This window comes from Schistocerca gregaria, chromosome 1 (genome assembly GCF_023897955.1).
Source record: "Schistocerca gregaria isolate iqSchGreg1 chromosome 1, iqSchGreg1.2, whole genome shotgun sequence".
Lineage (NCBI taxonomy): Eukaryota > Metazoa > Arthropoda > Insecta > Orthoptera > Acrididae > Schistocerca > Schistocerca gregaria.
Genome location: NC_064920.1, coordinates 858529344 through 858551226, shown reverse-complemented (window position 1 = coordinate 858551226; position 21883 = coordinate 858529344). Strand labels below are relative to the sequence as shown.

The following is a 21883-nucleotide window of genomic DNA, read 5'->3' as shown; positions in this document are numbered from 1 at the left end:
ACTACTCAAATTCTCTGCAATTTGTATCCTATCACTCCTGTTAAGCAAAAATACCTTCCTCTATTTCTTAGTATTCCTTGTGAAGACTGTGGTCATAGTTGCTATCACAGCCTCATGATCACAGGTATCTTCCCCTACATTAAGTGACTCGATAAGTTCAGGTCTGTTTGTTGGTAGGAGGTCTAAGAGAGTGGCAGAGCGGTTCTAGGCGCTTCAGTCTGGAACCGCGCGACCGGTACGGTAGCAGGTTCGAATCCTGCCTTGGGCATGGATGTGTGTGATGTCCTTAGGTTAGTTAGGTTTAAGTAGTTCTAAGTTCTAGGGGACTGATGACCTCAGATGTTAATTCCCATAGTGCTCAGAGCCATGTGAACCATTTTTTGAGGTCTAGAACTGATTGTTTAGCTATCTTCTCAAAGTAGTTTTCTGACAAGACATTCAGAATAATGTCACACGAATCCCTGTCTCTAGCTCCAATGTTCATAGCATGACTCTCGCAACCCATGCCTGGCAAGGTTAGTGTTGTGGTTGGCAGGAGAGCCAACATCGTGTTACTAAAGGAGGCCGAAATGCACGCGTTTTAGCTCACGCAGGCTGGCGTGAGATCTGGAACATGACAAGGGCATTAGAATTGAGAAAAACGGACGTAGCGGGTGGAATACTTAACTTTAATCCATTAATGACGAACGTCGCTCTTGACGATACATGGTTTACAATATCAATAGTACTGATAATGGCGCATTGCTAGGTCGTAGCAAATAACGTAGCTGAAGGCTATGCTAACTATCGTCTCGGCAAGTGAGAGCGTAGAAGTCAGTGAACCACCGCTAACAAAGTCGGCTGTACAACTGGGGCGAGTGCTAGGAAGTCTCTCTAGACCTGCCGTGTGGCGGCGCTCGGTCTGCAATCACTGATAGAGGCGACACGCGGGTCCGACATATACTACCGGACCGCGGCCGATTTAAAGGCTACCACCTAGCAAGTGTGTTGTCTGGCGGTGACACCACAGTTAGGGTACCTCCTATTACAACAGCATGATCAGGAAAGTTATTAGTGACATTCTGCAACTTCTTTCTGAAGTGCTGTATCACTAAAGCTCCTGAGTACTCTAATACCCTCGTGATAGGAGCCAGTCGCCAGTGCTTTCCGCCAAGTCTCGACACTGATCTGCAGCTTATTGTCTGTGCCAAAACCCTATCCTCATAGCCCGCTGTTCACAAAGAAATGAAATCAAAGGGAGCCATGTCCGGTCTATATGGTGGGTGATCAGAGGCTACCCATTGAAAACGCTGCAGGAGCGTCATTGCTGTAACTGCGGTGTGTGGCCGAGCACTGTCATGAAGGACGTTGCTGTCATGCGTTGCAGTTACGTTATGTGGGCTTTATGAAATCAGGCGGAATTCCTCAGTATGAAGACATCGAAAAACAGCACACACATCACACACACTTGGTGTGCGACTCTATTGTATTAGGCATCTTCACATGCTCACTGTGCTCTCGGAACAGGAAAGTGCAACATGAGGTGATCAACAATCATACTAGAGAAATTGTACAACACATCTCCCCAAGGCTAATCTGATTTTATGTATGATTTTTATTTTTGTGACCGATCTGACTCTGAAAAAAAACGGCCTCGTAAACTACCTTAGTCAAAGTATGTGATATCATCTCTACATCTTATTTCACTGGTGTCTATTTATATGTGCTAGCTTAGCGCACACTGCTTCACTCATGTAGATGGTATGTCGTGCACAGATTTTTTTGTTTTGTTTTCCCTTAATCGAATTTTTATGTTGTTCGCAAATTACAAAATCTTCTACACTTTTCATGCAAAATAAAGACATTGAAGCACGATCTTTTCCGAATGTACTTCTGACAAAAAGCGATTCTGGTACATGAAGTCCAAGGTTTTTGATAACATGGCTTTTGTGTTCTTGCGGTGGTTTTTCCATAGAAACTTCATCCCCTAACAAATATTTATTTATATTTAACCGAGAAGTAAAATACCAATTTTCATTTTTGCCTCTAAAATTTATTTCATTTGACGCAATATTTTCTTAATTTTAATTTACCATTTTCCCACATTAGTGGTTGAATTTCCAAAATTGCTTAACACACATTTTTTAATTTCTGATTGGGAAACCAAGTACGAATTTTCGTAATTGTAGCTTCAAAATTACCTGATGTACGACATATTTTCAAAAAGACATTCGTCTCCTATTTCACCCCCTTATGAGTGTAATTTCGAACGTTCCCTATTTAAACGATACCTCCAATAGAAATACACACTCTCTCCAAATCAAATTTGAAGTTTCTCTTTTAGCAGTTTGGGCTTGGCGAAGATGTGTCAGTGAATCAGTTTCACTCCATTTCCCCCCCCCCCCCCCCCCCCCTCACCACGCCCCCCAACCCCCAAGATCCCTTAAGGATAGAATTTTCACAGTGCTATATTTTTATAAAGCACTTCAGCCCCATTACGGGTTGAGTGTCCAAAAACAGTGAAATGTGTAATTTTTAATTTCTAACAGAGAAGTGATGTACAGATTTTGATAGTTTATCTTTAAAAATAGTTGTATAGTAAAATATTTCCATAAAAACTTACATTACCTGTTTTATGCCCATAAGGCGTCAATTTACATAAACAGTGAAACATGTTGTTGTTGTGGTCTTCTGTCCTGAGACTGGTTTGATGCAGCTCTGCATGTTACCCTATCCTGTGCTAGCCTCTTCATCTCCCAGTACCTACTGCAACCTACATCCCTCTAAATCTGCTTAGGGTATTCATCTCTTGGTCTCCCTCTATGATTTTTACCCTCCACGCTGCCCTCCAATAATAAATTGGTGGTTCCTCGATATCTCAGAACATGTCCTACCAACCGATCCCTTCTTCTGGTCAAGTTGTGCCACAAACTTCTCTTCTCCGCAATTCTTTTCAATACTTCCTCATTAGTTATGTGATCTACACATCTAATCTTCAGCATTCTTCTGTAGCACCACATTTCGAAAGCTTCTATTCTCTTCTTGTCCAAACTATTTATCGTCCATGTTTCACTTCCATACATGGTTACACTCCATACAAATACTTTCAGAAACGACTTCCTGACACTTAAACTTATACTAGATGTTAACAAATTTCTCTTCTTCAAAAATGCTTTCCTTGCCATTGCCAGTCTACATTTTATATCCTCTGTACTTCGACCATTATCAGTTATTTTGCTCCCCAAATAGCAAAACTCCTTTACTACTTTTAGTGTCTCATTTCCTAATCTAATTCCCTCAGCATCACCCGACTTAATTAGACTACATTCCATTATCCTCGTTTAGTGTCCTTTCAAGACACTATCCTTTCCGTTCAACTGCTCTTCCAAGTGCTTTGCTGTCTCTGACACAATTACAATGTCATCGGCGAACCTCAAAGTTTTTATTTCTTCTCCATGGACTTTAATACCTACTCCGAATTTTTCTTTTGTTTCCTTCACTGCTTGCTCAATACAGAGATTGATTAACAGCGGGGAGAGGCTACAACCCTGTCTCACTCCGTTCCCAACCGCTGCTTCCCTTTCATGTCCCTCGACTCTTATAGCTCCATCTAGTTTCTGTACAAATTGTAAATAGCTTTTCGCTCCCTGTATTTTACCTCTCCCACCTTTAGAATTTGAAAGAGAGTATTCCAGTCCACATTGTCAAAAGCTTTCGATAAGTCTACAAACATTAGGAATGTAGGTTTGCCTTTTCTTAATCTGGCTTCTAAGATAAGTCGTAGGGCCAGTATTGCCTCACGTGTTCCGATATTTCTAGGAATCCAATCTAATCTTCCCCAAGGTCGGCTTCTACGAGTTTTTCCATTCGTCTGTAAAGAATTCGTGTTAGTATTTTGCAGCCCTGACTTATTAAAATTTTCACATCTGTCAACACCTGCTTTCTTTGGGATTGGAATTATTATATTCTTCTTGAAGTCTGAGGGTATTTCGCCTGTCTCATACATCTTGCACACCAGATGGTAGAGTTTTGTCAGGACTGGCTCTCCCCAGGCCGTCAGTAGTTCTAATGGAATGTTGTCTCCTCCCGGAGCTTTGTTTCGACTCAGGTCTTTCAGAGCTCTGTCAAACTCTTCGTGCAGTATCATATCTCCCATTTCATCTTCATCTACATCCTCTTCTATTTCCATAATATTGTCCTCAAGTACATCGTCCTTGTATAGACCCTCTATATACTCCTTCCACCTTTCTGCTTTCCCTTGTTTGCTTAGAACTGCGTTTCCATCTGAGCTCTTGATATGCATACAAGTGGCTCTCTTTTCTCCAAAGGTCTCTCTAATTTTCCTGTACGCACGATCTACCTTTCCCCTAGTGAGATATGCCTCCACATCCTTCCATTTGCCCTCTAGCCAGCCCTGCTTATCCACTTTGCATTTCCTGTCGATCTAATTTTTTGAGACGTTTGTATTCCTTTTTGCCTGCTTCATTTAATGCATTTTTATATTTTCTCCTTTCAGCAATTAAATTCAATATTTCTTCTGTTACCCAAGGATTTCTACTAGCCCTCGTCTTTTTACCTACTTGATCCTCTGCTGCCTTCACCACTTCATCCCTCAAAGGTACCTATTCTTCTTCTACTGTATTTTTTCCCCCATTCTTGCCAATATTTCCCTTATGCTCTCCCTGAAACTCTGTAAAACCTCTGGTTTAGTCAGTTTATCCAGGTCCCATATCCTTAAATTCCCACCTTTTTGCAGTTTCTTCAGTTTTAATCTACAGTTCATAACGAATAGACTGTGGTCAAAGCCCACACCTGCTCCTGGAAAAATCTTACAATTTAAAACCTGGTTCCTAAATCTCTGTCTTACCATTATATAATCTATCTGAAACCTGTCAGTATCTCCAGGCTTCTTCCATGTATACAGTCTTCTTTTATGATTCTTGAACCAAGGGTTAGCTATGATTAGGTTGTGCTCTGTGCAAAATTCCACCAGGCGGCTTCCTCTTTCGTTTTTTACCCCCAATCCATATTCACCTACTATGTTTCCTTCTCTACCTTTTCGTACTGACGAATTACAGTCACCCATGACTATTAAATTTTCATCTCCCTTCAGTATCGGATGCTACAGAAGAATGCTGAAGATTAGATGGGTAGATGACATAACTAATGAGGAAGTATTGAATAGGATTGGGGAGAAGTTTGTGGCACAACTTGACGAGAAGAGGGGATCGGTTGGTAGGACATGTTCTGAGGCATCAAGGGATCACCAGTTTAGTATTGGAGGGCAGTGTGGAGGGTAAAAATCGTAGAGGGAGACCGAGAGATGAATACACTAAGCAGATTCAGAAGGATGTAGGTTGCATTAGGTACTGGGAGATGAAGAAGCTTGCACAGGGTAGAGTAGCATGGAGAGCTGCATCAAACCTGTCTCAGGACTGAAGACCACAACAACAACATCAGTATCTGAAAAATTTCTTTTATTTCATCATACATTTCTTCAATTTCTTCGTCATCTGCAGAGCTAGTAGGCATATAAACTTGTACTACTGTGGTAGGCGTGGGCTTCGTATCTGTCTTTGCCACAATAATGCGTTCACTATGCTGTTTGTAGTATCTTACCCGCATTCCTATTTTCCTATTCATTATTAAACCTACTTCTGCATTACCCCTATTTCATTTTGTATTTATAACCCTGTAGTCACCTGAGAGAAGTCTTGTTCCTCCTGGCACTGAACTTCACTAATTCTTACATATTTTTTTATTTCTAACCAAGATGCTAAATTCAGATTTACAAAGATTTAGCTTTCAAAATGTTTCATAATGAAATATTTCGTAAAACATCCCTTAGGGGTTGAATTTCCAAAAACAATGAAACATGTATGTTTTTATTTCTTACTGAGAAGTCAAATACCAATTTTCATAAATCTTATTTTAAACATACGTTAGTAATTCTTTAATAGCGATTTATTTTCAGAAAAACTTTCACCCGCTATTTTATTTCCATAAATGTTAAATTCCAAAAACTGCAGAAACACATTTTTATTATATCTGTCTGAGAAACCCAATACCGATTTTCATAAGTCTAGCTTCAAAATTGCCTTAGTAATGGCATAATAACCCATTGCACCCCTTGGGGTGGAATTTAGAAAAATCCCTTCGTAAACGACACCTACAGAATAAGATCAACACCCTCTGCAAATAGCAAAGTTTCTGTCGTTAGTGGCTGGCGATGATGAGTCTTTGAGTGAGTATCAGTCAGTTGGGACAATGCCTTACGTATAGAGTATTGTTGTAGGCATGTGTTTATTTGGGACCTCACAATTTCAGAATTATTAATAGAGCCAGCAATTAAGCTTGTGTAGAAGCTATTGGATGATATGTTTGCCTGTTCTTTTCTTATGATAATAATGCCACTTTCTAGCCACCACTGCTTTCCTGGTATAGGAAGTCAACTATTGAATATTTTGATTATTTACAGGATCATGAATTTCATTACTGACAATTAATGCAAAGCTTTTATTAGTCTGCATTTTTCCATGAAGTACAGTAACGAATGTGTGATCGTTATGGATGCTTAATAAGTGTACAAAATTTATGCAACTGCCATTTTGCCAGATATGATATTTTTATATTTGTTACATTTGTAAGAAAGGCAAGTAGGCATCTTCCATTGACAATTACAAAACAGATCATACAAAACTTGGTACAAAAGGTGTAACGACAAGAAACAAAGAGACATTTGTACATAAGGTACAATATGAAGTGAATGTAATTAACTAAAAACTGTTAAATGCAAAGGAACATTGACTATACGTTTTGTCACAAGAAAACTATGATTTCCTTTAGGAAATAATGAAATACCTTAGCGTCTACTCGTGAAGTAGTCTTTTCTTATTTTGCGTTTAGCTACGTGTCTCTTCTTACAGTCGCATGGCAGTGTTATCTGAACAACTACGACGACATTCGCTATTGATTCATAAATTAGCAAACGACTCAACTTTTCACAACCATCCTGTCTAAAAACAACTCATTCACACTATAGATGGACCTTTTCCGACTGTGACTATGTGAGTGCAAGATTCTAGTAGACAGTCTCAGTGACAAAGCCATTATGACACCTGCACACATGCACCTCAGTAAATGATGTTTTGCAGCACAAGTTTTGTTCTGCATAGTTTGTCATATCGGTTAAACAAACTTTTTAATCAGCTGATTTGAAGAAAAAGGCGATCTTTGTATGTTAACAATGATGCACAAGAAGAGTTTGAGTAATCGTATAATTTTTTATTTGATTGCTTCTTTAACTGGAAACAAAAGAGAATATACCTTCTCCACTGGAACACCACTAGCTACGGAAGTAGCAGCTGTTAAGGCAATGGACAAGTATTTGGGAAAACAGATTGGTAACGGAAAAACTGAGACTCGAGTATATTGTGATTCTCGAGTTATTACGGAGGCGCAGAGTCCTGAACAAAAGTACTATGCAGTGATCAGGTGTGCCTGGGGCCATGTCAGACACATGTATCTGACATAGGAAAGCCTAGCCATTGGCAAGCTTTCATATTCGCAACAAAATCATTTTCAAGAGAGGCCTGAAGCAAACTGATATAATTTGTAACAAATGAACTCACTGTCAACAGAGGTCCCTGTCAGCTGCTTGTGTAAATTGGAGCCCAGCCAGCAAAGGACAACATGACCGTGAATTTACTACAAAGAGTTTGGATATTTTCAAATGTTCTCTGTCTGATGTATTCAAGGGACTATCACTGTACAGTGAGAGTCATTCAGTCACTTCTGGAAATCTATAAACTGGGCCACTCTCCTACACCATCGTCCTCCAGTGACAGTGGATATCTATTATATACTATTATTACAACTAGTTCAGAACACTAACGGCAACTGCTCAAGTTCTATAAGTAATATAACAGAGCCTACTGTCACTATTCGGCGGACAGAAAAAATGCTCCGAAGTGCCCTGCATTAGGTCATAAGCAGTGACAGGAAAATTCCGCGAAAACGATAACGCAAAAAATAACGCAAAATCAGTGGTTTTTGGCTACATAATTCGAAATTGTCGACTTATAGAGACATCGTGAAATTTAAAATTTTGCCTCATAGAAATGTTATAAATCTGAAAGTGTCCGTTTACTAATATTCGAAATGATAGTTATTGATTGTTAAAACTGCTGAGTTCCGTTTACACTATTAAACTATAACGATCTCTGATGCGAGGACGAAAGTATCACCGAAATTAGCAAAAATAATATGAAATTTATCAGAAAAACAAAATTTGGTAAAGAAAACAATATCATATCTGAAAAACACCGAATTTGGTGAAACAAACTTCAAAAAAGGGAATTTAGCAAAATAAACAAAATTTGGTGAAAATATAATACCAAATTTGGCAAAAAAATAACATCAGGTTTTGCAAAAAAATAAAGAATTTGGCACAAAATAGCATCAAATTTGGAGTAAAAGTAACATCGAATTTGACATAAAAATTACAGCGAAATTAGCAAAAATTGAAACGAGTTTCGCTAAAAACGTCGAATGTGGCAAAAAACACCACAGAATTTAGTAAAAAGGATAATAAAAACTGCCAAATTTGGCAAAAAACAACACCGAATTTGGTAAGAAATAGCACTGGATTTGACTAAAAAATAGCACCCAATGTGGACAAAAAATAGCTCCGAATCCGGCAAAATATACAACACCGAATTTGGCAAAAATATTACCCCGAATTTAGATAGAATAGCACCGAATTCGGTCAAAAAATAGCACCGAATTTGGCCAAAAATCTAATTTGCAAAATAAGCAACTAAACTAGCAAAATAAACAAAACCAAATTTGGAAAAATATAAAGGTGAATTTAGCAAGAAATAACACCGAATTTGGCCAAAACATTGCACCGAATGTGGGCAAAAATAACTACGAATTTGGCGAAAAAACAACAACAAATTTAGCAAAATATAGAACACATAATTTGGCAAAAATACGACACCTAATATGTCTTAAATGTTACACAGAACTTTGAAAAAAAGTAACATCGAATTTTGCAAATACGTAAGGAATTTGGCACAAAGTAACATCGAATTTGGCATAGAAGTAACATCGAACTTGGCAAAAGATAGCATCGAGTTTGTCTAAAATAACATCAAATTAGACAAAAAATCACTGAATGTGACAAAAATGACGCTGAATTTTGCCACAAAATAAAACTATCCTTTCTTACCTCTAGTCACAAGTGATTGTGCTTACTTGTATCAACACTTTATAATAACATGAAAATTTGTTGGCATGGCACCCGTACAACTTATAGAATGGCAACGATTGTCAGCAAATAAAAGCAATGCTGAAGGCAGCCCTCAGATCTCTTCAGCTATAGTTAAGTCGGCCTAAGTTGATTTGTGACAGTTGCAGAGAGAGGGCTGGGTGCGGAGTTTTGCCCGCCTATCTCAACCCATAGCGTAACGCGATTTTGTAACCATGGCAACGACTCAGCGTCGCCACAGCCGTATTGTGCTCGCTTGCAGCCGTTGGCCACAGAGCCGCGAGCTGTCAGGGACTTCTTATGCCGTCTCGCCTGCAGTTACTGTGTTGGCAATGCAAGAAGCGATTCATCGGGTTGCTGCTCTCGCGTTGTTGTCGTTAGGCTTGCTTCCAAGTCGACAGTTAGTTTCTGGAATTTATCGTCCAACGATTCAAGCCGCTTCAGTATTTCAGAAAGGATACGCTGCTTGTCACTGGGCTCTGAAGACGACACTGTTCGGTTTTTCACGATGTTTATCGCATTCTGCACAATGCGTGGCTTAAGTTTATGAGACGAGTCATGAGTCCCTGAAATGCAGATCCCTCCTACCCTGTTCGGCCATACTTCTACGTAGGCATCATTTGCAGGCACTCTGTGAAAAACCCAAAGCGTTTCAAGATGTTCAGCAAGTCTACTATAGCCCCAGTGTTTAAGGAGGCTGTGTGCATTCATGGCCATCCCTTCTGTCTCCCACAAAAATTTCACTTGAGTGACTAGTTTCAAAGTGTCTGCCATACTTCTTATTCGTTGCTCATCCGATATGGCGAGTGCGGTGAGTAAATTTAGTAGCACCACAGGCAGTAAGAACAGAAAGAGAAGAAACACTATAGCGCCTGTCCAGAAATTCGATCTAAAGGGCAAATCACCAGCATCGTATTCGCCGGTCATCATAATGATCGTTTTGAATATCGCTCTCGTTGGGCTTTCAAAGAAGTTGTTTTCGGCACACCCGCTCGAGTTTTCGTGAGACGGCTGGTCGACTACACGTTCCGAAATATTTTCTGGAAACTGGATTGAGGAATTCCTATTCGAAATGGGGACGTGAGAAAATATAATGTAAAAGCTAAAGGCGAATGCGAAGACTACGAAGATGTACGATCCGAGAAGGCGTAAATAATTTGCGGAGACCGTTTTGAACATTTCAAAATTCTTGGAAAACAAATGGTGGCGACCTGTTAGCACGAAGAGGTGTAACCAGGAAGAGAGAACGGAGCCGGTGAGCGCAGCATCGGACCACGAGCCAAGTGAGCCAAATAGAACGAGTCCTGTGAAAATAATGACCAGAAAGGCAACAGCATTCTCTAGGTTCTTGTAGCACGGCAGTGGGCTGAGAAGATATTGGAGCAGTACTCTGACTGACATAATTACGGCCAATACAATTACAACCACACGCAGAGAAAATTCGGTTACGGTTTCATCGTCACTGTCTCTGTTACTGATACGTACACCAATGAAGGTGTTGATCAAGATGGCAAATATCATGGAGAGGAAAAGATTAAGATACAGAAGCCACTTTGCACGATCATATTTCAGTTTCAAAAAGCTTGAAATAACAGGATGGTGCAGTAATCTTGTATGCTGTTTCGAATTGATCAGACAGTTTAGGAAGTACATTTCTGAATATTCAGATTGTAGACCTGGTGCCGTTTGCACGCCACGTCGTGCTTTGCCAACTTTACAGCGCTTTCGAAATATCGAAATGAGGTTTGCGGTAGGGGGAGAACACTGCCTGTGACGTACCAAAAGGCGGTAATTGAAAACTACAACGTAATTCCTGTGAGAGGGTAAGCGATTTCCTTTAGTGTAGAGATTTTTATCCAGTATAGCTTCTAGCTGCTCTGCTGAAAACGGATACTTTCCCGTTTTGTTTCTCGCGCATACATCGGCACCGTGCCTCAACAGGATCAGAACGATTTCCAGATCTCCATTCTCGGCAGCAAAATGAAGTGCAGTGTTGTTCTTAGAATCGAATGCATTGACATTGCTGCTTCCCATGCCGTCTGTCTCTAATAAAACTCGGACCATCTTACAATCATTTTGTACGCAGGCAAGCATAAGTGGCGTTCTTCCGTTTGCGTCGTAACTCATACTGAGATTAACTTTTTTCAGCAGTACTTCGGCAACTTCGTAAAGTCCTTTCTCTGCCGCATACTGCAGTAATGTGTATCCGCAATAGTCTGTACAAGCAAGGTGCCAAGCGTTATTTTGCTCCAGCTCGTCGATCAGTTCTGAAAATTTGTTGTTGATGATCATCTCGAAGAGGTTACGCACGTCGTCAGAGAAGTGCGTCTGTCGCCACTCGGGACGTGCACTGTTGATGTGTTTCTGTATGAGGTCTTTGGCTGCTGCGCACCCAGAGACATCTATAGCTGTTTCGCCCTGCGAGTTGTGCAGCCACGGGGCGACATCTTTGGCGGCCAAAAGTATTCGCAGGCAGTCCAACTTGTCTCCCGACGTAGCGCATCGAGCTGCCAAGTGCAGTGCGGTGTTTCCGTCTCGATCTCTCATGTTTATTAACGTCTTTTCTTCTGCCCTAGATTTAAACTTACCCGCTCTTTTCCCCACCGGAAAGCTCTGCGGAGGGTGGGAGAGCAGAAGCTCTGCTATCGCAGAGTTGCCTGTTGCAGCAACCACGTGCAGCGCCGTCCTGCGAAAATGGACACACAAGCATCAGACGTCTGAAGAATACAAAGTGGCAGGTACATCGTCTTCAGATACACTGACGACAAAAAGTAGCAAGACCAAGAAGGAGCTTGTTCGACATAAATGAAAGTTGGTACTCGTGTTTCAACGCATGAAAGATGGTGTCTATTAAAATTCCGCGACAGTCGCATAAGAGTCACGCTAGTAGCGCCGCTGTGAGAATTCAAATCAGGTTTGCTTTAAATACACGCTGTAACGGTCGTGAACGTTAGTTATCTCTGAGACTGCACGTGCTGGGTTACGTTAGTCAAGAATGCCTTTAAGGCGACAAGAACGTCATTCAGTGAGTTTGAATGAGGTAGGCCTAATGTAATAGTGCTATGAGAAGCAGGATGTTCCTTCTGCGATATTTCAGAAAGACTTGGCAGGAATATTGTCACTATATGTAGTTGCTGGTAGTGGTGGTCAAGAGAACGTATGGTCACAAGAAGACTGGGCTTTGGATGGCCACGTGGCACTATCGAGAGGGAAGACCATCGTATGGCTCTGGCACTTCGTACTGCATCTGCTGCAGCAATCTGAGCAGCAGTTGAGACCACAGTGACACAACGAACTATTACAAATCCGTTCATTCAAGGAGAGCTTCGAACTAGACACCCTGTGCATCCCGAAACACCATTTGTTTTGTCAGTGGTGTCAGGTGAGTGCTCACTGAAAGGTGGGGTGGAGGTCTGTTTCGTTTTCTGATGAACGCTGGTTCTGCTTCGTTGCCAGTGATGTCGGTTAGAAGGAGGTCAGTCGAGGACTTGCACCCAACCTGTCTGCGTGCTAGACAAACTGGACCTAGACCTGGGGTTACGGTCTGCAGTGCGATTTCTTATGACAGCTGGAGCACTCGCGTGGTTATCCCACACACCTTGATTTCAAATTTGTCCATCAGTCTGGTGATTCGACTTGTTGTACTGCTATTCATGCATAGAATTGCAGGGAGTGTTTTCCAACAGGATAACGCTCGCCCTCATACCGCTGTTGTAACCCAATGTGCCATACACAGCGTCCAAAGTATTGTCTTGGCCTGCTCGATCACCGAGATCTGTCTCCAAACGATCACATATGAGACATCGTCGGACGGCAACCCCAGCATCATCCACGAACAGCATTAACCATCCCTATATTGACCGACCAAGCGCAACAAGCATGGAACTCCATCCTGTAAACTGACATCAATCACCTGTGTGACACAACGTGTGGTTTTTTGCATGCTTCCACTCAACATTCTGGCGGTTACACCAGTTATTAATGTACCACCCATTCACATTTGTAATAGTTTATCTCGCACTTAATTAACCCTTGATCTTGCAATGTTAATCACTTAAATGTGTTGCCTTGACGGATGTATTCCCAAAATTTCATTACTCGACGTTATTTTTCCGTCAGTGTATAATTCTAACCCTTTGAGAACCAGTGGTTTCTGCCTGCAACGACATTTATATACATGATGAATCACTTAAAACTTGCACCACGGGTATTGTGGAAACGGTAAGTGCTGTTGAGGTGCAGTTTTCACAGAATGGTGTGGTAGTCAAGGGCTTTTATTGCTAGCCAATAGAGAAATTCTAATAACTCTTGGAAAGTTTACTTTTTGTGTAAACATACATTTCTTAAATAGAACAATGCCTATTGACATTGACAAACTAAAAGTAGGTTCATTTATAATGTCAGCGAAGTCTGTCGCAGGATTCCAGTGCGAGTCGTTTACGAGATAATATATCTTGAAGAGTTCCTAAACCGACACTTGTACAATACTTCTGGTAGCACACACCAAAGAACAACAGAAGTGCATACACTAGTTATGTGGATTCCGACCTGTAACGAGACAACTGAACATCACAGGTTTTGTTCCAAATGACCAACGGCAGCTGCAATACACGCTTCCAGCCTGGTATGGAACGACTGCTGTACACGTGCTAGCATTTCAGTGGACATGCCCGAGCACGCTGCAGTAATATGTCGTTGCATACCATCGGGTACTGTTGGTATGTCCTTGTAGACATCGCGTTTCAGCTTTCCCCACAGAAAAAAGTCTGCCGGGCTCAAGCCCAGGGAATGGGCCGACCAGGATATAGGTCCACTGCGTCTACCCCAAAGATTTGGGGACAGTTCCTGAAGACATGCTGTAATACTTTGGGCACAATGAGCTGGAGAGCCATCATGTTGGTACCCCAGGTTCCTGATAATCTGCAGAGAAACTTCTTCTAGTGTCCGTGGAAGATGGTCTGTTACGAGGCTGTGATACTTGCGCACATTTAGTGTTCTATCAAAAAGGGGCTATGAGCTATCGGTTCACTATCCCACACTACACGTTCACGCTCCATGGACGCTGACGTTCCACCTGACGAGGCCAATGGGGATTGTCATCAGACCAATAATGGATGTTTCGACAATTTACCTGGCCAAGATGTGGTAAATGTGACTTCGTCACTAAACGAGACACATGATACATCTGGTTTATCCTGTCTTAATGACCACGTACAGAAGTTAGCACGATTCTCCTAATCGTTTCCATGCAGCTCTTGATGGAGGTAGATGTAATAGGGACGGAGCCTGTGTTGATGCGCAGGACACATGCCTCACTCACGCCACTAACGTTCGCATCAACTGCAACAGCAGCAAAAATTCTAATGTCCGCTCTCCTGCCGTCACATGTTTCCTTCTGTTACGTCGTCTAGATGGTACACTATCACTTTTACATGAAAGGTTGAAGAGGTTGATAAATAATTGCTGGAATGGTTGACGTCTGTTGGGATATCTTGACGCATACACCGTGCAAGAACGAACTGCATTCTTCCTACTCTCTCCATACACCATGAGCACGTCGGCTTTTCCTACATTGGCAAATGCCATCATCCGCTCACGACCCACTGCTGGACTGCCGCGCAATGACTGACTAGCAGATCACGATGCACTCAAGGAACACACACGCACACTGTAAGCAAACATAACAATATCGTACCTAGCAACTACGCAGGTTGAATGACACAAACAAGTTTTCAAAATACGATATCCCGTAAACGACTTCCACTAGAATTCTGGAACAAACATCAGTGCCATTCTAATATACCCTATTTTTAATTTGTTAATGTGAATAGGTACTGTTCCATTTAGAAAAGTGTTTCCACAATTTTTAATTTGTTAATGTGAATAGGTACTGTTCCATTTAGAAAAGTGTTTCCATAGAAAATATGCTTTCTAAGTATTATTACAGCACAGTAGGTGCCCCTGTCTACCAATCCATTCTGTGAAAACCGCATATGAATAGCACTTTCCATTTCCGCAATTTTTGCGGTACAAGTTTTAGGTGCCTTTCGCACGAAACCACCGATGCTATTGCAAGATACAGACATCAAGTGGTATAATAAGGTGCATCTAGAATGTAGTGGATTGTAGCTGTCACAGCGTTCAAATAAACAGTCGACAATGGAGACTGTGCTATACATAATTGTAGGAGCTGTGAAATGTGTTTTTTTCCCATAGTGATCATATTGATGACGTAACTGACAATGAAAGTTAGTAATCTAACGTTATTGTAACGTAAATTTGAGTTTGTACTACAGCTATTATGAGTGTTTCGAAATGAAAGCACTGGAGCAGTCTGAACTTTTGATATACATTTCGTAAATTTTAGGCCCATTATGCTTATTACTTAGAACTACAATTTGTTTTATATATTGTGAGTTCAGCAAGATTCGAGATATGGGACTCTATCTAGGAAAGTTAGCGAACTCCTTTCAAATACACTCTAAGGGGGAAAAAACGTAGCAATACGAGAGAATTATCCGAATGGGACAGAAATCGGTAGATGTGATGTATATGTACAGACAAAAAAATGATAACAGTTTCATAGAACTTGGATGATTTATATGTAAAGGCTTTTTTAAATTACCGCTACCAGTCACAAACTTCGTTAACTATTGTATTACTTATTTATTTAGCGAAATGTTTCGAGATAAAGCTGATCTTCAGGCTAAATGCCATTACAAAAACAACTTTAAAATAAGGCCAAACAGATGTTACATAGTCTTTTCGTGAATGCTGTGGTCATCCTGTGGAAGAAGAGAAAACTTAGTAAGGGGTGATGTCACTTTGGAAGTTGGACTGATGTTTGCACAAAAATGTTTTGTAACGGTCACTCACTTTTTTCTTCTGGTGTGGCAATCTCGTAGTGATGCGCTGGGGTGCCTCCATTTGCGCGCCTCCCCTGTCACTGTTTACAAATTGTCACAGTGTGTTCGTCCATGGTTCACATAATCCTGCCAACATCGTTGAGTAATGGCATCGCTTCTATTCAGATATCGAGCAATTCGCCAATTACACGAACCAGTTTCTCTGAGCCTAACAACATGTCCTCTCTCAAATGATGACATTTACGTATATTGTTGATGCGACTGTCTGGGAGGCATAATTTCTTTCCAGTTGCGTGTACGGAATGAAACTCGCAAAGATCTTATGCCCTGGTATCGACATGTTCCCTGTTTACTGCCCTGCCAGCTACGCGAGAAAATTGCGGTGCAGCGAACACTTTCATCATGGCTCGCTAAACCTTACGGTTTTCATTTTCGATCGGTACCTGTATGAATATCAATTTGACACCAGTTTGCATAAATCCTTCATGGTGCGTGTTTTATTTTTTTCTTCTTTTTAGAGTGCATATCCCATTAATTGACGAGTAAACTGTATGTCCCAGTGGTTCCTCCAAAGAGAAACAGCAACTTTAATACAATTGATTGTTTACTTTTTGCCAATTTACTATTGTGTTCCTTGATTGCTACAGTGATAAAGATCAATTTTTTGAAAAAAACTCAAAATTAATGTTTTTATATTGTTGTGACTCAAAGGTAAAGTATCACATCAAAAAGGTAAAATAATATCACCACTTTTTTGTCTTTTTGCAGGTACGTACCGGCAGCCCACGCACACACGGGAGTCGTCGCACCGCATTATCGTACAACTCCTGTTGAGGAACCAAAATAACATGCTGCAGACCACTGACAAAGTGGTGTATGGTGCGGCGATTTGCTTTCTGTATTTGAAGGGAACAACGCTGCAACATTCTATTCTGAGTTGGTGGAAGTGTATGGCAACCGCCATCATAGGACACAGTGATTACGTTGCGCATGCGCTTCCAGTGTGCTAAAACAACTCTGAATGACGAAGAAAGACGTGCCAGACCATTTGTGCGTGAAAAATCGGAACTGGTAGAGAAACTGAGGCGATGGTGCTCAAAGACCGATCGAGGTGACTGTGGAAAAAATTAAAATCTGTCATGGATCAGGTTTTCAGATTCAGACAGCTTTCCGCTGTACTGCCTCCGAAGAACGTACTCGTTGCACAACTGTTTTCATGTTTGACGTAGTTACCTGCACATTTGTGAGCAGTTATTATGGAATATTTAACTGTTCAGTGTTTGGTTAAGCTTATGCTATTGCGTTGGTATCCTCTGTAAATTCCTTGTGCAGACAGATTCAATTATGGCTCTTGTGTCATATTTCGGAAACTGTAAGTCTTGAAATGAGTTTTTGAATTATTTGTTACTGCGGATTTAATTTAAATTGATGTTAATAGCGAAGCACCATTGGTAATTCTTGTCTCCTCTCTTGTAAAGGTTGTAAATTTTCCTCGGTTGCCTGGTTGTCTGGTAGATTGTTCTCTAATCTGCTACAGAGTTGACCTGTTATTTATCGGTAAACTAGCTCTCTCACTCTCTCTAGCAATGGTACCTGCCTTAAAAGTTATTTAAATTTACTGTAGCCTAGTTGTGGGAAAATAAAATAAAATAAAATTGTTTTAGCAGTGGGCAAAACCCACTCCCAGCTCAACCCAGTCCTACGACTCCCTCTAGAAACACACATCTATTAGTTAATTCCGTATTACATAGAGGTGTCCGACTACTTTTGATCAGATGGTGTTAACCCATACGTTTTCGCATATACGGAGGCTAAAAGCTGCACCGCAGCTATTGCACAGATGGAAAGTGCTATTGATGTGAGGTTTTCATAGAATGCATTGGTAGTTAGAGGCTTTTATTACTAGCCAAACAGATAGTAATGATGTAAGAAAGTATATTGTTTGGCGAACATAGGCTTTTTTTAAATAGAACAGTATGGTTTGTCATTAACAAATTGAAAGGATGGTATATTGGAATAGCAGTGACGTTTGTTGCAGGATTGTAGTACTAAGTTCACGAGATGTATTTTGAAAAGTTCCCAAACCGACACTTGTCTGTGACATTCAACCTTCGTAGTTTCTAGGTGCGATGTTGTTATGTTTGCTTAAAGTTTGCTTGGGTGTTCCTTGAGTGCATTGCGACTTGCTAGTCAGTGAGTGACAATCCAAGCACTGAGTCGTGAGTGGATGAGGGGTTTACCAACGCAGAAAACGCCGACTTGCTCATTGTCTGTGGATAGTGTAGGAAGAATGCAGCTCGTTCTTGCGCCGTGTATGTGGCTAGATCCCCCAAAAGACGTTAACCATGCCGGCAATTATTTATGAACTACTTCAACCAGTTACGTGAAAGTGATTGACATCGTAACAGAAGGAAACAAGAGACTACAGAAGAGGAGGAAATTAATGTTCTTATTGATGTTGCAGTTGATGCGCACGTTAGCTCCTGTGCAACCGCATGAGGACATGGCATGAATCAGGATAGTACCCTGCACATTCTCCGACACATGGTGTATCCACACCACATGTCTCTTCATCAAGATCTGTGTGGAAACGATTATGAGACTCGTGTTATGTGCATGGGCATTAAGACAAGACACTCCAGATGTATCGTGTATCTTGTTTAGTGTTGAAGCCACAGTTACAAATCATGGCCTGGTAAGCCGCCTAAACATGCAGTATTGGTCTGATGACAATCCCCGTTGGCCTCGCAGGTGGAAAATCAGAGTCCATGGAGTGTAAAAGTGTGTTGTGGGATAGTGAGCCATCAGCTCATAGGCCCGCTTTTCACAGGCGGAATACTGAACGTCCGCAAGTATCGCAGCCGCCTAACAAACTATCTTCCGCGGCTGCTAGAACACGTTTCTTTGCAGACTAGCAGGAAATTGTGGTACCAACGTGATGGCTGTCCAGCCCATAGTGCATGAAGTAGTACAGCATGTCTTCACGTATTTGTCTCAAATTCTTGGATTGAACGTAAAGGACCTGTACCTCGGCCGCCCATTTCCTGGATTTAACGCTGTAGAATGTTTTCTGTGGGGAAAGCGAAAAGAAGCTATCTAAAAGGCCATCCAAGAGTACCGTTACCTTCTCGGAAATCTCCGGAGAAATGCTAGTACGCATGGAGAAGTCATTCCACACCAAACTGGAAGAAAGGATTGCTGCTGACAGAGGTCATTTTGCACAGAACCTGTGATGGTGTCTCGTTACTGGTCAGAATACACATAACCAGTGTACACAAGTATGTTGCTCTTCAGTATGTGCTACCACAGGTGTGGTATAATTGTTGGTGTGGGAACCTTTCAAAATACGATCTCTAGTAAACGACTCGCACTAGAATCCTGCGACAAACACCTCTAACATTCTAATTTACCCTACTTTTAGTGTGTTAATGTCAACAGGTACTGACCGAGTGAGATGGCGTAGTGGTTAGCGCTCTAAATTCACATGTGGAAGGACGACAGTTCAAACCCACACCCGGCAATCCAGATTCAGGTTTTCCGTGATTTCCCTAAATCGCTCCAGGCAAATGCTAGGATGGTTCCTAGCACACTAGGCTCGCATTCGGGAGGACGAAGGTTCAATCCCGCGTCTGGCCATCCTGATTTAGGTTTTCCGTGATTTCCCTACATCGCTCCAGGCAAATGCTGGGATGGTTCCTTTGAAAGGGCACGCCCAACTTCCTTCCTCTTCCTTCCCTAATCCGATGAGACCGACGACCTCGCTGTCTGGTCTCCTCCCCCAAACAACCCAACCCAACCTAGGATGGTTCCTTTGAAAGGATACAGTCAACTTCCTCCCCATCCATGAGATAGAGCTGGTGCTCTGTCTCTAATGACCTCGATGTCGACGGGGCGTTAAACCCAATCTTCCTTCCTTCCTTTCAATGGGCACTGTTCCGTTAAAGGAAGTGTATGTTTACTGAAAAACACACTTCATAAGTATTATTACAATATGTTGATTGGCTAACAATACGAGCGTCTGAGTTCCAGTCCATTCTGTGAAATCAGCAATCAATAGCATTTTCCATTTCCGCAATATTTGCGTTGGAAGCTCACGGAACAGACTCATTCAGAGGCTCTGCAGCACTAACTGGGGAGCAGCAGCAGACACACTACGAACCTCTGCACTCGCCTTAGTGTACTCTGCAGCCGAGTACTGTGCACTAGCGTGGTTAACCAGCAAGCATGTAAACAAGGTGGACACCCAGCTCAACGCTGCTATGAGAACCAGAACTGGATGTATAAAGACTGCCCCACTATATTGGCTTCCAACACTTACTCATATAGCTCCACCCTCTCTGCGAAGACAGGAAGCTCTGATGAAGGAATACACAAAAATAATGAATAACCCCCTACTTCCTATCCATGAAGATGTGCTAACTTTGGAAAGAATACGACTCCGCTCCAGAAATCCCCCTTTAAGACTGGCCCAACAACTGTCAGCTGCCAACTTCAGCATGGATACTAAATGGCAGGCGAGTTGGAGTGATAGTGCCTGCCCTGACAACTGTGAACTTATCTGTCCGTCAGAGAAACCTAAGGGCTTTGAACTTCCACGTATGGAAAAGCCTAAACAGAATACGAACAGGACATGGACTATGTGCACACAATCTACACAAGTGGGGAAAACTTCCCAGCCCTAGCTGTGACTGTGGGGCACCTAATCAATGGTTCAAATGGCTCTGAGCACTATGCGACTTAACTTCTGAAGTCATCAGTCGCCTAGAACTTACAAGGGAACCTCCCCATCGCACCCCCCTCAGATTTAGTTATAATTTGGCACAGTGGATAGGCCTTGAAAAACTGAACACAGACCAATCGAGAAAACAGGAAGAAGTTGTGTGGAACTAAGAAAAAATAAGCAAAATATACAAACTGAGTAGTCCATGCGCAAGATAGGCAACATCAAGGATAATCTGAGTGCATGAGCACTGTGGTCCCGTGGCCAGCGTGAGCAGCTGCCGAACCAGAGGTCCTTCGTTAAAGTCTTTCCTGGAGTGAAAAGTTTAATTTTTTATTTTCAGACAGTTATTATCTGTCCGTCCGACCGATGCGAGATAACTGGTGGGCCGACAACATATTCCTGTGATGTGACGCACATGCCGTCACCTATGGAGGAATCGGTTAACCTATGACCTTGCGATCAAATGTTTTCGGTTCCCATTGGAGAGGCACGTCCTTTCGTCTACTAATCGCACGGTTTTGCGGTGCGGTCACAAAACACAGACACTAAACTTATTACAGTGAACAGAGACCTCAATGAACGAACGGACAGATCATAACTTTGCGTAGATAAAGAAAGTAAACTTTTCACTCGAGGGAAGGCTTGAAGCGCGAAAATTAAAGAAAGTAAACTTTTCACTCAATGGAAGACTTGAACCAAGGACCTCTCGGCCAGCAGCTCCTCACGCTAACCACGGAACCACGGCGCTCCTGATCTCATACTATCCTTGATGTTGCTAATGTTGCGCATGGACTACTCAGTATATTTTGTTTATTTTTTCATAGTTCCATGCAACTTCTTGCTGTTTTCTCGATTTATCTGTGTTCAGTTTCTCAAAGCCTATATTTTATCTGAATATGTATGCTTCACTTATGTATTTTATAGTGTATTTTGTCATATAATGTCATAATGTAATAAGTGTAAACTATGTGCGTAGAGCCATATATATATATATATATATATATATATATATATATATATATATATATATATATAAAGTTTCCC

The 21883-nt window shown here is 41.6% G+C and overlaps 1 protein-coding gene across 1 annotated transcript in view; it reads right to left on the bottom strand.

The window, feature by feature from the left end:
- Nucleotides 1-6481: 6481 nt before the first annotated feature.
- LOC126272767 (transient receptor potential cation channel subfamily A member 1-like) overlaps nucleotides 6482-21883 on the bottom strand; it is a 157239-nt gene continuing 141837 nt past the window's right edge. The window contains exon 8 of the mRNA XM_049975906.1: nucleotides 6482-11936. Coding sequence (XP_049831863.1) covers nucleotides 9569-11936 — 2368 coding nt within the window. The 3' untranslated portion in view covers nucleotides 6482-9568. The remainder of the gene's footprint in view (nucleotides 11937-21883) is intronic.